General features: G+C 48.6%; 1 protein-coding gene across 1 annotated transcript in view; it reads right to left on the bottom strand.

Moving 5' to 3' along the window:
• CACNA1S (calcium channel, voltage-dependent, L type, alpha 1S subunit) overlaps window positions 1-14,696 on the bottom strand; it is an 82,438-nt gene that overhangs the window by 9,912 nt on the left and 57,830 nt on the right. Inside the window, exons 26-34 of the mRNA XM_006834155.1 lie at window positions 14,449-14,607; window positions 12,691-12,801; window positions 11,886-11,969; window positions 4,420-4,476; window positions 3,274-3,402; window positions 3,024-3,089; window positions 2,393-2,484; window positions 1,651-1,810; window positions 526-653 (exon numbers count right to left, since the gene is read on the bottom strand). Of these exons, the coding sequence (XP_006834218.1) occupies window positions 526-653; window positions 1,651-1,810; window positions 2,393-2,484; window positions 3,024-3,089; window positions 3,274-3,402; window positions 4,420-4,476; window positions 11,886-11,969; window positions 12,691-12,801; window positions 14,449-14,607 (986 nt within the window). The remainder of the gene's footprint in view (window positions 1-525; window positions 654-1,650; window positions 1,811-2,392; window positions 2,485-3,023; window positions 3,090-3,273; window positions 3,403-4,419; window positions 4,477-11,885; window positions 11,970-12,690; window positions 12,802-14,448; window positions 14,608-14,696) is intronic.

Here is a 14,696-nt window from a genome sequence, read left to right as displayed (position 1 = left end):
TCCTCAGGAGAATGATGAGGCTTTCTGCTTTTATAAAGATTTATAGCCTCGAAAATGCTAGGAGTCAGAACTGACTCCATGGTACACCACAGGAAGGGCCTAGAGTACCTTGAAGGAACTCTGGTAGTGCAGTTTTTTGGTGCTAAGTTCCTCATGGAAAGGTCGGTGGTTTGAACCCACCAGCTGTTCCATGGAGAAAAGATGTAGTAGTCTATTTTTGGAAACCCTATGGGACTATTCTACTTTCTCCTTTAAGGTCACTATGATTAGAATCTATAGCAATGAGAGCATGCCTTGTGAAGCATTGAGTTCCCTGCTCTTCAAAGTCTCCAGGTAGAAGTTAGATGAGCATTTCTCTGTCCTGGGAGGTCTGGTGGACACTTCCCAAGAGACTAATTCTCTGGCCTGGGATCTTGGATAAATGAAAGGAGAAAGAGAAGCCCATTCATATCTATTGAACTGGAGGATGACTTCCCATGGGGCACTAAACTGGGCCTAGGACAGAGGGATAGACAGTGGACTCACTTGGCCTCCGGGTCGTACTCTGCCCAGATGGCCTTGAACTCATCCAGGTGGTGAGGGCCCAGGATGGACCAGTCCCGCGTGAGGTAGTCAAAGTTGTCCATGATGACAGCCACAAAGAGGTTGATGATCTGCAAGGAGAGAACCAACAGGGAAAGGCAGGTCATATAGGACTGGGGTGGGGAACAGGGAGATCAAGCTGAGTATAGACTCATAGTTTCATCCTGTGTCCTTCACTCCAGCCTTTCTGAGGTTCCACAGCCCCCCTCCCACCCCACAAACCATGCTGCATCACGCCTTGGTGCTCTTGCATAGGTAGCATCCTCTGCTGGGAGAACCTGAGCTCATCCTCCAAACCCAGCTCAAGCATAGCTTTGGAAGTGACACCAGTCTCGGCCCTACCCTGGGAAGAGGTGCTCTCCCTCCTGTGTGCCATCACTCACTGCTGAATAGTACTGCTTTCATCTTCTGTATATACTGAGCATTGCATTCCTTTATTGCAAGGTTTGCTTATGCGTGGGCTCCCTCGGGGCCAGGACTGTGTCTTATTCATGTTTCTGCCCCCTCAACTGAGCCCAGGGCCTGGTATACATCCCCTACTTAAACCGCTGGTTTGAGAGAGTGTGGAAAAGAAGAAAGGGTGAAGGAGGAGGGCTCAGGGTACTCCACTAGGTACCTCCCCCACAGGAAACAGCCTGGCGCCTCCAGACAGCCTGGCGCTGTTTCTAACCCTAAGGATGACTTCCTCCTCACAATGGGGACGCTTTCCTCTTCCTTCCTCTCTAGGGCAGGAGTAAGGAGCCCTGGTGGTGCAGTGGTTAAACGCTCCACTGCTAACCAAAATGCCAGCAGTTCAAGCCCACTAGCTGATCTGCAGGAGAAAAGACCGGGCCATCTGCTCCTGTAAAGATTTACAATCTTAGAAACCCTGTGGGGCAGTTCTCTCTCTTAGTGGGCTGCTATGAGTGAGGATTGATTCAACTGCACACAACAACATCCAGGGTTGAAAAAAGCATTCATGAAACAAAGGAGAGCCTCTTATGCTCCTAGGGTTGATCCCTGGAGAGACAAGGAGCCCCAAAGAAGAAGAAGGAGGCTGCCACTGCCTCAGCCCCCAGAACATCTCACCAGGAAGGCGCAGAGCATGTAGAAACTGATGAAGTAGTAATAGGCGAAGTTGGTGCCGCATGTGTACTCCTCGCCGGGGATGTAGTCTGACTCTGGGTCACACAACTTCCCGTAGCTGCTGGCCAGCAGAATCTCCTGCCAGGCCTCCCCTGTTGCACACCTGGAGGAGGAGAGGCTCCTCTGTTGGCCTAGCCAGTCTTAGGTGGCCCTTCAGGAAGCCAGCAGCCTGGTGGGGACAGGGTGTGGACTGGTGACCAGAAGGGGGCTGCTGTCTTAGAAGTGGGGATTCCAGATCTCCCAGAATTACTGTATAGCTCAGTGTGAGCTAGACTTCAGGTTCCCTCTGCTCTGTAGCCCTGTTCTCTACCTTCATGGGGTACTACAAGCAGAAGCTAAGGGTTTCCTTGGATGGAGGAACAAAATCAACCCAGGATTCAGTCTCTGGTGGGGAAGCAGCAAGAGAGTTGTGCTGACCACTGACCAAGGTGAAGGGCAATGGGGAGAATGTTTGACCCAGTGTAAAATGCAAATGCAGGCCCCCTTGTTCACAAAGCATTAAGGGCTTTTCCACAGTGACAGAAAAGCATTCAACCAAGTGCAGAGCCTTCTAAGCTCTGGGCTCCTGTGCAAGGCCACCAGCCTGTAAAGCCCATCCTGCACCCCCTCCCCATGCCAGGTGGCGGAAGCTGAGGGATGGCTCAGACTGTCAATTGGGTGTGGAAGAAGTATATGGGACTCCTGCCTGAAGAGCAGCAACACAGCTTGTGGGAAGGTCTGGAAGTTGTTGTTCCGGTTTATTTGGGTCCCATCCACCATGGCGATCTTTCCGAACATCTGGGAATCACAAAGAGATCAGACTTTAGGTATAAGACTCTCCTTTGCTCATTTCCTGTTTGTCCTGCTGACCACCTTCACCTAAGTCCCCTTCTCTTCAGATCACATGAGACCTGAATTAAGATAATTTGCATTACTTCCTAGGTTAGATGAAGTTCTTCCCACCAAGCCAAAGCAAAGTAGAGGGGTAGATCGGTTTTGTTAACAGTCAGCAGATCCAGGGATGCCTGTGTGTGTGAGGAGTATGCTCAGGGAGGTAGACTGGCACCATCTGGACCTCCAGTCAGGCTTCAGAGACATGATCTGGCCCATGCTGCCCATCTGCACGCCAAGGTTTCTCCTGGATCATTTCCAACCTTTAACACTAGAACCATCTGGGGACCGGGCACCAGGACTCCTCATTCAGTCTTGCAGCTGACCTCCTAAACTGCCAGGATGAATGAAGGTCCAGCCTTCTGATTAAGGCTCTCTAGCATCCACTGATGCCTCCTCTAAATTGGCCAAACTCCATCCCTGAGTCTGGCCCAGCTGCCACTCACCTGCATGCCAATGACAGCATAGATGAAGAACAGCATGACAATGAGCAGAGCCACGTAAGGCAGGGCCTGGGGGTGAGAGGGGAAGCATCAGCATCATGGGGCTCCACAGCCCGCTTTACAGCCCTCCTGCCTGTAGTTCATAGGGCCCTGCTTCACTTATCTTAGGCATCCCAAGATCCCACCTGGACTGAGGATGATGTCCCTAGTGGTCTCTCAAGGTCCCCAGCTTGGGTGGGCTGGACATGCATACCTGAAAGGACTTGATGAAGGTCCACAGCAGGGTGCGCACCCCCTCTGCCCGGCTCAGCAGCTTGATCAGCCTCATGACCCGGAACAGGCGGAAGAAGGCGCTGGAGATTCGGGCACTCTCATCTGGGTCCTGCCGGGCAGCAGCCCCAGAGGTCAGTCTGGAGCAGCACTTCAAGTGGGGCAAGGGGCAGGGCAGGGCAGGAGGTGCAATGGCAGGCTTTGCATGGGCATGTATGAATTTATGCTTGTATGTGTGTGTGTGTGTGTGTGTGTGTGTGTGTGTGTGCATTTGTGTGTGACGGGGGTATGTCCCTGGGAGGAGGAGCTCCAGCCCTACTGCACAGACCAGACTGCCCACTAGCTCTGGACCATCTATGGGCTCAGGGCTCTGGGCTTGTTCAGCTGGGAGGAAGGGAGGTGGGCTTGGAGGACAGGCACAGATTCCACCTAGACCAGGCTACAGCCTGCTGCCTGTGCTTTTGGGTCTCTTGACTCATCTCACCTCCTCCAGTAGCCACTGAGTGGCACTGGTGACCTTCTTAAGCCCCCTCCCCTGGTGTCCTCCCATACCCGTCCCTGGGTTCTCTCAAGCTCAGATGCTCTATTGCCATAAATACAGCACAGCCACTTACTGCCCACAACCCCACCTTAAGGCTGGGCTTAGCTGGACAAGGCTCTGCCTGGATGCCTTTGTTGTTTCTAAGTGCCTTCAAGTCAGTTCTGACTCATAGCAACCCGGTGTAGCTTCCAAGGAGTGGCTAGTGGGTTTGAACTGCTGACCTTGTAGTTAGCAATCCAACTCCTGAAGGAAAAAGCCCTCCCCACCCAGTTTCCCAAGTCCCCAAAGGCTCTCGTCCTCTGAGCTGCCACTATGCTCCTATTCCAGCCAGCACAGTGCTCTCTGGATGTTCCCATGTGCAGGAAGGGTGCTGAAGAAAACCCTCATCCTATTATGCAGGGCTCTGAGAAAGCCACTACACCCATGCACATTCTATCACACAACCTCGTGCCAGACCTAACCCTCCCAGACCCCTCAGAGGGCCTACTCTGGGGAAGGTGCCACCCCATGCAATGCATGTGGCCAGGCCTAAGCAAGCAGGACAGAGAGCTGGCGGGCGTGCGGCAGGCCCATGCAGCCTGAAATTACAACGTTCCCGCAGCCTCCACCCAGGCAATATAGTCCCCCGCTGGAGGCCAGGAAAGTCTGTGGAGAGAAGAGATGGAGGGAAGGGAAGGACAGGGAGAGGGACACGGTGGGAGGGAGGTGAGGAGAGTGTCAGAAAAGGCAGACACACAGAAGAGTTAAAGAGAAAAAAAGAAAGGCAAGGTCTGAAGACCCCAAATGCTTGTCAACCAGGGGAGGGACTAGGGGAAAGGGAATGAGGATGAAGCTCTGGGGGACAGTGAGGCAGGAGGCTGGGGGCAGGGAGCAAGAAGAGGAAGGAAGACTGGGCAGGGGGAAGTCCCTCTTTGTCTCCAGATCTATTTACAGTTGGCATGGGGCTCAGGTTCTTCCTGTGTATCCCAGTTATAAGAAGCTGGTGACCTCCCTGGTGAGAGCACACTGGAGAAGGTTTGCGGCTTTTTATAAGGGGGCTTCAGAAATTTCATGGGAAAATGGAATGGAATTTTTCCATGAACTTTTTGAAGTTCCCTGGTAAATGGAGTCACACTCCTGACTCCCTGAGGCACTGAGATCTGTAAGGAAGTCCCATTTCCTGGTGTAGAGCTGCCCTGGGGGAGTCTGCAATCCCATCAGCAGATGTCTCTCTGCTCCAGGACTGGGACTAGGATCAAGGCTTGTACCTCAGTGGCCAGGGTCCTAAAGGGCAGGTTTTATATATATATATATATATATTTTTTTTTTTTTTCCTGTTTACCCTGAGTATCTTCTTTCTGCTACATTCATAAGAAGATTGCGGTCTGGAATTCTGTTCTAGGGGAATTCAGTTGTTTCATCTTATAACTATCCAAAGTGGACTAGTCTCTAGCATACTTCTTTTCCAGGCCAAGTGGCATTCTTTTGGACTGTCTTTCCCTGGACTACCAGTTCACAACCCTGGCTGCACATCAGAATTACTTGGGGGAACTTAAAGAAAAAAGTTATCTATGCTGGATCCTCCACAGGCCAATGAAGTTAGCTTCTCTAAGATGGAGACTGACTTCACAATTCTTAAATAAACTCCACACCAACCAGTTGCCATTGAATTGATTGTAACTCATGGTGTCCCCATGTGTGCCAGGGTAGAACCATGTTCCAGTGGGTTTTCAGGGCTGATTTTTTTGAAAGTAGATCACCAGACCTATCTCCTCAGGTAGGTGCCTCTGGGTGGACTCAAACCTCCAACCTTTTGGTTGGCAACTGGTGTGTTAACTGTTTGCACCACCCTGGGACTTCAAATATACTCCAAGTGATTCTAATATGAAGCCAGGGATGATAACCTCTAATCTAGACCTGCGTTGTCCAATGTAATAACCACCAGTCACACATGGTTATTTGAATTACAATGAACAATAATGAAATAAAGTTAGAAATTCAATTGCTCAATTGCACTAATGACATTTCAAGTGATTTATAGGTTCATTCAGTTAGTGCCTACTGTACTGGACAGAGCAGAACATTGTCACCATCACAGATAGGTCTACAGGACAATGTTGCCCTGGACCTTCTGAACTTCTTCTGCTTTGTGCTTCAGGAATCCATTTCAATATGACTTCAGGTCAACCTCCCTGGTAAAGGGACATATGCTGCTCCTAAAACTCAACTGATGACCAATGATACTCCTATCCTCCACCAAAGAAATGGTATTCAGATCTCCCCAGCCTCAAGAAGTAACTTTTCATTTTTATTTTGGGCTGTTTATTTTGGCTCTTTAGAATTCTCTCTTCAGACTGGGCTGGTGAGAAGCGCTGTTCTTAAACCAAGGAGCCCTTTGGGATGCTGCCTCCAAGCCCGAGCTCAGCTTGGATGGAAATACACACATGCTCATTGGTTTTGCCCAGAACTCACCCTCCCCTGGCAGGTCCCGCCCTCTTGAGGGATCTGAGCAGATGGGGTTCTGTCTGTCACTGTCTGTTGTGTACATGTGGCTGAACAGGATTCCAGCCTGGGTCCTCCCCTGGCACACTAGACAGACAGCTGTGGAGCCAAGTCCCCAGAAGGGGCCGTTCGGTGCCAGGGCTCAGTGTTCAGAAGCACTGGGCCCAGGGTTCCCACACACTCCACACTTCCTCAGTTACCCCCTCATCCTCACCCCTTCTCATATCTCCAATGCTGAGTTCCTCCTCCCCACCCACCATTGTTTCACCCCATGGGCAGGTGTTGTCTAAAGTGCTTTTTACTGAACAATGGGAAGTTCAGGGGGAAGGTCAACTTACAATGAGCCCTGTACCCCATTTTAAACCCAGCCACCTCTCAAGTACACTAGCCACCTCTCAAGTACAGCCCTACCCTGGCCACAGTTATGGTGGTTCAGAAAGATGTCTGCTCTCCTCTTTCAGATTCTCAGCCAGGCCACTTCTAGAAGGCTCCACTTGTAACATACTGAGTGTAGGCTTCTCTGGCTGCTCCCTTGCCTTGTCTCCTCTCACTACTGATCGGATGCTACAGGATTTCTCATTCCATCTCAGGGCCTCATCCTCTCTATTCCCATCTGTTGGCCCAGATCTGGGGGTCATTTGCCTCCCTGTTCAGCCTGGGCTCCAGGCTCTGCTGTTTCAGTAACAGTCTTGCTTGCCCTGAGTTGCTTCTCCCATTGTGCCCTCTAAACCGCACTGTCCCTGGGATCTGACCTCTTTCCTCAAGCTCCTGGAGTGCCAAGCTTTACCCCAGGATGAAACCAAACTGATGAACACTGCCCCCCTTCCACTCAGGTCTCTGCTGCACTTTGCCTGGCCACCCTGATTCTCCCCTAGAGAACCATTCACCACATCAGTTGCTCCTAAAGGTCACTCAGACCCTCCTGCCTACCATTTTCCCTTCCAGAGGACTCTGCTTCCTGCCTCTTAGACACTCCCACAGCCACCTTGCACACATCACATATTCTATCATCTCTTTCTCACACTGTATCTCTTTCTGGTGTTCTACATCCAGTCTCCTCTGAAACTTTAATTGCCTCCTCCATGGCCTATTCTCATGCATGACTTAAATCTTTCCTCTGTCTTGGCTAGATCCAGAATTCTTTATTTTCCTAAAGTAAATCTACACTTTGAATCTAGCACTCTCCAATAACCAACTCTCACCCAGCTTCTCATAAAAACTGTTTCCTGAACTCAAATGCTTTGCTTTTCTCTGCGGCACTGTGGGTTAATGCACCAGACAGCAAAGCCATTTGAACTGCAAGGTCAGTGGTTCAAGCTCACCAGGTGCTCCTTGGAAACCCTATACAGGGTTGCTAGGGGTTGGAACTTATTCGATGGCACTTAGCAACAACAACAACAAAGCCACGGCTCAATCCTTTATAATTGACATCAACCCAGGTCTGCTAACTGCCACCTGAAGCTTTGTGATGGTCTCCTAATCACTCACCTTTGTACGGGCATCTCAACTCCTTTGTAGTCATTTAGTCCCACCCACGGTTTCCATCATCACCTCAATGATCGGTGTCCAGCTCATGTTTAAAGAGTTCCTGCCATCTACTAAGGTCCCTGAGTGGCACAAACCTTTGCAATCTACTAACCAAAAGATGGTTAACTCAAATCCATCCAGTGATGTGCTGGAAAAAAACTCTCGTGACCTATATAGCCATTGAAAACCCTGTGGAGTACAATTCTACTCTGAGTTGAATCAGTTTGATGGCGATCGGTTTTGTTTGTTTGTTTGGTATTTCACCATGTACTCGATGCAAAGATGACAGTCCTGTCCACACCTACATTTCCAACTGCTTACTACACATCTCTATCTGTTTATTCCCCCATATGGGCATTTCACACTCAATAGTCCAAACAGAATAATGATGTGTGTGTTCCTTCTCTTCTGGGTTAACAGTTGAATACTCAGAGTCATCTCACACCCTTGTCTTCCCATTAGTCCAAGGTCTGGTGGTGGTTATGTTCCGAGGAGTTGGTTCTGACTCACAGCGACCCTGTACAGGGTTTCTGAGGCTATACTCTGGTAGCGTAGTGGTTACGAATCGGGCTGCGAACCTTAAGGTCAGCGGTTCGAAACTACCAGCCGCTCTGCGGGAAAAAGATGAGGCTTTCTACTCCCGTAAAGATTTACACCCTCGGAAACCCTGTATAGGGTCGCTATGGGTCGGAACCGACTCGATGGCACTTAACAACAACAACAACAACAACATTTTTATAGGAGCAAAAAGCCTCATCTTTCTCTCATGGAACAGCTGGTAGTTTTGAACTGCTGACCTTAAGGTTTGCAGCCCTATTTGTAACAACTACGCTACTCACCAAATCCTGTTGTTGTTAAGTGCCATTGAGCTGATTTCAACTCATAGCGACCCTGTATAGGGTTTCCAAAGAGTAGCTGGTGGGTTTGAGCTGTTGTCCTTGTGGTTCAAACTGACCTTGCAGTCAAGCGCATCATTCTGCAGTGCCACACCAGGACTCCTGTTAGCCTCTCTCAAAGTCTCTGAGCTATTCTTTTCCTCTGTCCCGGTCTGAGTCCTGACTCGCATTACTTTGTGCCCATTTTCTTGGCCTTCTCTCTTGCTGCCATGGATGAACTGTACCTTTAACTGTTTAATTGTTGCTTGGGCACTGGATACCAGGCCCACTCATTTATTAAAGGAACTTGGCTCTGGAAGTTGCCTAATGGCAACCAGCAATTTGCATGAGTCCAAAGACATGCTATAATGTCTCTAATTTTCAGGGAAAACTCTCCTTTATCCCACATTCTTTTGCAACTTCTATTTGCTTTCTCTTTGTGACAAAACATCTGGAAGGACTTGTTAATACTCCCAGCCTTTACTTTCTCTCCTCAATTCATTCCAACCAAATGTTCTCCCCCATAGGTCCAACAAAACTTCTCTTGTGAAGGTCACCCATGACCTCCATCAGTGACTTCCACAAATCCAAGTCAATGTTTAGTTCTCACCCTCCTTGACCTTCCAGCAGTGTTCAGCACAGCCACTGTCTTCTTACAACATTGTTCTGTTGCTTTTAGAACTTTACTATTTTGGTTCCTGCCTCAGTGGTCAGTTTCTTCTAACTTCTATTCACTGAATTCTCTGACACTGGAGTGCTCCAGGGCTCAGTCCTTTTTACTTTTCTCTCTAAATACCTGTCTGTCTTAGTTCTCTAGTGCAGCTATACAGAAATACCACAAATGGGTGCTTTAACAAACAGAACTTTATTTTCTATTTAGGAGGCTAGCAGTCCAAATTTGGACCACTGGCTCTATGGAAAGGTTCTTTCTATGTCTGCTCCAGGGGAAGACCCCTGTCCCCTTTAAGCTTCTATCCCTAGATTCCTTGGTTTTTATGTTGTATGTATCTTCCCCTCCTTTGTGCTTGCTTGTTTAATTTGTTCTTTTATAGCTCCAAAGAAACTCAAGAACCCTACATTAATACTGCCTCATTAATATCATAACATAGCAAATGGAATCACATCTACATGTACAGGAGTTAGGGTTCCAACATATATTTTGAGGGGAATACAATTCAACACTTAACACCTTTCTAAGCCTTCTTATCCATTCCTATGACTTTAAATACAGTCAATGTGTTGTAGAGTCTCAGATTTATACCTTCAACTTGACCCAGTCTCTGAAGTCCACACTCATAAATCCAACTTTCTACCTCGCATTTCCATTTGGAAGTCTAGTAGGCATTCCAAGTTTAACGTGTCCAAAGCTTTTGGTTTCTGGCCCTGTCTCTGCTCCTTCAACAGTTTCCACATCTCCGTGAGTAGAAGCTCAGCTGATTGTGCAAAATCCTTGCAATCATTCTTGAGTTATTTTCTCTTACCCCAAATCAAGCCCATCAGCAGATATTCTCAGTTCAGCCTTCACAATTGATTCAGAAGCTGACCATCTTCCACCCCTCCATAGTGGGCACATCAGTCACCATCCTCTCTCATAGGGACTGTTGTAGCAGTTGTCTGTCTGATCACTCTCCCTGGGTCTGCTCTGTCCCTACAGTTTGTTCTTAACTTAGAAGCCAGAGTGAGCCTTTGAGAACTAAATCAGGCCAGGCTTAAACCTTCCACGTGTCTCTCATCTTACACTAAAACCCAAGATCATTACCATGACCTTTAAGGGCCTAGGTGATCTGGTCCCTACCTTGTCTCTTTGAGCTTATCTCCACATTCTCTACTCCCGATGTAAGGGCCTCTTGCTAGTCCTCAAACTCACCAACCATTCTCAATCACAGGCCTTCACACTCATTCTCTTGTCTCCCTAAACTCAGTCCCCATCTCTGCATGGCTCATCCCCTTGATTTATTCAGGTCTCTGCTCAAATATCAGAGAGGCTTTCCCTGACACCACCCCACACTCTAAGTCCTAGGTGTTGTTGCTAGCTGGCACTGAGTCAGCCTCCAAATAATGGCTACCCCATACACAACGGAGCAAAATAGTGCCGGGTCCTGCACCATCCCCATGATTGGTTGCATATCGAACACTTGAGATTCATAGGGTTTTCATTGGTTCATTTTTAGAAGTATATCACCAGGCCTTTCTTCCTGGTCTTAGTCTAGAAGACAACATCACAGCAACCTTCTGCTGACAGATGAGAGGTGGCTGCACAGAGGTTCAGAATGAGGACTCAAACCCAGATCCCCAGCATGGGAGGTGAGAACTCTACCACTGAGCCACCAATGCCTCATCTAAGTCCTTAACCTATTTTACTTTTCTTCATTACGTTTATCATCACTTGCTGTGTTAGAGATGTATGTGTTTATTGTCTGTTTCTCCTGTGATGTGTTCACTGCTGTCCCTCTAGCACTTGACCTGGCCCTCAGGAGGCACACGATAAATATTTGAGGCCTAACTGAAGATCTGACTTCCTAACTGGGCCCATATTGTCTCTCATTCTCTCCTCTTGCACTTCACTGCCAGATGAACATTTTGGAAGAATAGCGCTAATCCTTCTACTGCCCTTTGGTGGCTCTCCACTGTCTGCTAAGTCAAGTTCAAGTCTGACGTTCTACAGCCTCTTCTCTCCAGCCTCACCTCCCCCTTCTCTCCTCTGCATGTCCATATGCTTCCGCTAAGTTGGACCACTCAGCATGCCCCAAACTTACTTTGTACCTCCTGTTGTATGCCTCCCCAACAGTAGTCCTGCCTGTGGTGCTTACTCTCCTCTTCCAATTCTAATCACCACCTCTATACCACCCAGTACAGCTCTTCCTTCTTTCAGCTACTACAGCTCTGGCCTAGGAACACTCCCTGTCTACCTGGTACCCACACTGCAGGATCATAAGCTCTTTGTGAGCAGAACACACAATTGACAATCCCTTTTTGTAATCTCCAGGTACCATGCTGCACATGCAGTGGGTACCTCACAAATACAAGGGGGTTTCAAAAAGTCCATGGAAAAATGGAATGAAAATATTATGGAATTTTTTCCATGAACTGTTTGAAGCCTCCTCGTATCTGTGAACTGATCATATGCTTTGGGTCCCACTCCAGTAATGGTCCTGCCTGCCTGATACTTACATCAATTTCACTGAGGATAACATCAATGATGCTGCCAATGACAATCAAGAAGTCAAACACATTCCAGGGGTCTCCAAAATAACCCTGTGAAGGCAAGAGATGAGAGAAGCAGGGGATGAGCTTCCAGAGGAAGGAGCTCTGGAGACCAGCAGAGGGTAGTGGTTCCTGTAAGGCAAAACTGCTGGACCAGGCCAGGTAGGACCAGGGCTCCACTCTCCAGTGGTACTCCAGTGTAATCACACCTGAATACCTCCCCCTAGACTCTTTATTTCTCTTCCTCTAGTGCACAAAGTGGTAGGAAGGGAGAGGGAAAGGTATAAGCACTTAGGATTTGGGATCTTGATCTAGGCTAGGGAACTCTTTCATTTTCCTGACCCTCCACTGCAAACCCCACCTGAGGCTTGACCTTGTAGAACCATCAGGTGGTGCCTGGGATGGACTTGGAACAGTAGGAATGAGCTTGAGAACCAAACAGAGTGAAATATTTTTGTTGGCCCTGGCCTGTTCTTCAAAAGCTTAAAAGAAGATGGGGAATGTAAGGTAGGCTCAAAAAAGAGGACAGAAACAAGGCCCTTAGCTTCTGGTCTATCACTGGTCACTTATGAGCACCTTGCAGATTTTGCCCAGCCTGAATCTGAAGTTGAAAGCGAACAGTGGGGTGAGCAAGTTGAGAGCTGGGTAAGTGGGTCTTCAGAGACATGAGAGGGTGGGCTGGCTGGTCCATGAGAAGCCCTCCCCCCACCATCCCACTGTGCCCTGGCTACCCTCTCTGCTCTGTGTCTTGCTCTGTGATTCCAACACTTACCCTGGCCTTGAATGCCATGAGCTTGAGGATCATCTCCAAGGTGAAGATAATGGTGAAGGCCACGTTGAGGATATCTGAAATGTGGTTCATCTGCTCTGATTGGTTGTAATGCTGTGTAGGGAACATGGGAGATGAAGGTTTAGGAGTGGTTGGGCTTCTCTCTTATAGACTGCATTCTTGAAGCCCCAACCTCTTCCTGGGCTATCCCCACCCCCCACCTTGGGCCTCCTTCCCACCCTTCTTAGCTCAGAAAACTAAGAGCCTACTTTAGCATCATCCAAATTCCATTAAGACTTATGGAGCTCTTAGAGGCAATGAAAAGCAGCAGGAGAGGTGCTCTAATTCCAAGTCCTGCTGAGTGGATTTATTTAGAGCCAGGGCTGTAAGACCAGAGCTTATTGGTTCTGGAATGATGAGAGGGTTCGAGGCAGGGCTTCTATAGCAGTCCCATTTAGTAACTTAGGTACAAAGCTAGGAAAGAAGACTCTAGGACTCTAGAGCTGCCATTATCACTGACTACTGATGGGGCAAGGAGTCCTGGTGCTGCAACAGTTAAGCGCTCAGCTGCTAACTGAAAGATTGGCACTTTGAACCAACCAACAACTCACGGGGAGAAACACCTGGCAATATGCTTCCACAAAGGTGATTGTTGTCGTTAAATGCCGTCAAGTAGGTTCCAACCCATAGCGATCCTGTGTAGGGTTTCTGAGGAGCGACTGGTGAGTTTGAACTGCTGACCTTGTGGTTCAAACCAACCTTGTGGTCCAGTACTTATCCTACAGTTACACCAAGACTGCCAAGGTTACAGCCAGGAAAAACCGTACAGGGCAGTTCTGCTTTGTCATATGAGGTATGAATTAGAAACCATAGCACCGGTGGGGGCTGAGCTCACTAAGTTACCGTATCTGCATGCTGGCCACAATGATGATGATACAGTTAGTTATGAACAATAACCTTGAACCTCTCGTTCCATCACTATGACCTCTTTCATTTCTTTTCCTTATACATTCCCCCAATAATCTCTTATCTTTCTTTTTAAAAATTGATGAAACCCCCCTCTTCCACAGACCCTTCCTAGATAGTTCAGAGGATCTGAGGCCTGCCCACCTGCACCTTTGCCCCAACTATGCTAACTCATTTGGCCCCCCACACAAGCCATTGCTCTGATCCTCGGTACAGTGTAGGTCTGCTGTCTCTGTGACTCCCTGTGGTCTAATGACCAGGCTGTGTGTGCACAAGTCACTCAGTGTGTCTGGACTCCTAGCAACAGGGAGCCTAGCTGTGCAGTTCTATGTATGCAGGGCTTAAGGGGCCAGATGCTTAATCGAGGCTCCATCATGATGCTGTGATTATGACATTGTCTGTAAAGTGTGCTCATCTTCTAAAAGAGACACCTGCTCTGTGACTACTAAACCCACTCTTCTTGGGACCTGAACCAAGATTCCAACCTGCTCAACTATCCAGCCAGGCACCAGTAGAAGGCAAATGGAGAAAGCATGTTCTGTGCCTCATACTCCTTCTCCTTCTGTAGTGACCATAACCTGTGTATGGAACTAGCACAGCAATATGTACACCTGAATTCTTTCAATAAACCATCAGGACCTGGTGGACAAGACCAGGGTCCTGTTCACCCCAGTGCCTGGCACATTTTAGGGGTTCAAGAAATGTCTATGTGTAGGGGAAGACCAGATTGGAATCCTGCCTGCCCAACCTGCCTGCCCAGTCCTATCAGAGACCTTTCTCTTGAGGGCCCCTTACCTGCATACCCAGGCAGATGGTGTTGAGCATGATGAGTGCAAACATCAGGTATTCGAAGTAGGAGGAGGTGACAACGTACCACACCTTGTACTGGTATGGATTTTTGGGGATGTAGCATCTCAGTGGGCGGGCTTTCAGGGCATACTGTACACACTGGCGCTGAGACACAACACAATGAGACAGGTCAACACCAAGGACCTCTCCATCCCTCTCCATACCCATACCCATGGGCTGCTAAGAACCTGCAT

The sequence above is a fragment of the Chrysochloris asiatica genome, unplaced genomic scaffold, assembly GCF_000296735.1.
Source record: "Chrysochloris asiatica unplaced genomic scaffold, ChrAsi1.0 scaffold00009, whole genome shotgun sequence".
In the NCBI taxonomy this organism is placed as follows: Eukaryota; Metazoa; Chordata; class Mammalia; order Afrosoricida; family Chrysochloridae; genus Chrysochloris; species Chrysochloris asiatica.
The sequence above is the reverse complement of the archived record's forward strand: the minus strand, read 5'-3'. Positions and strand labels throughout refer to the sequence as shown.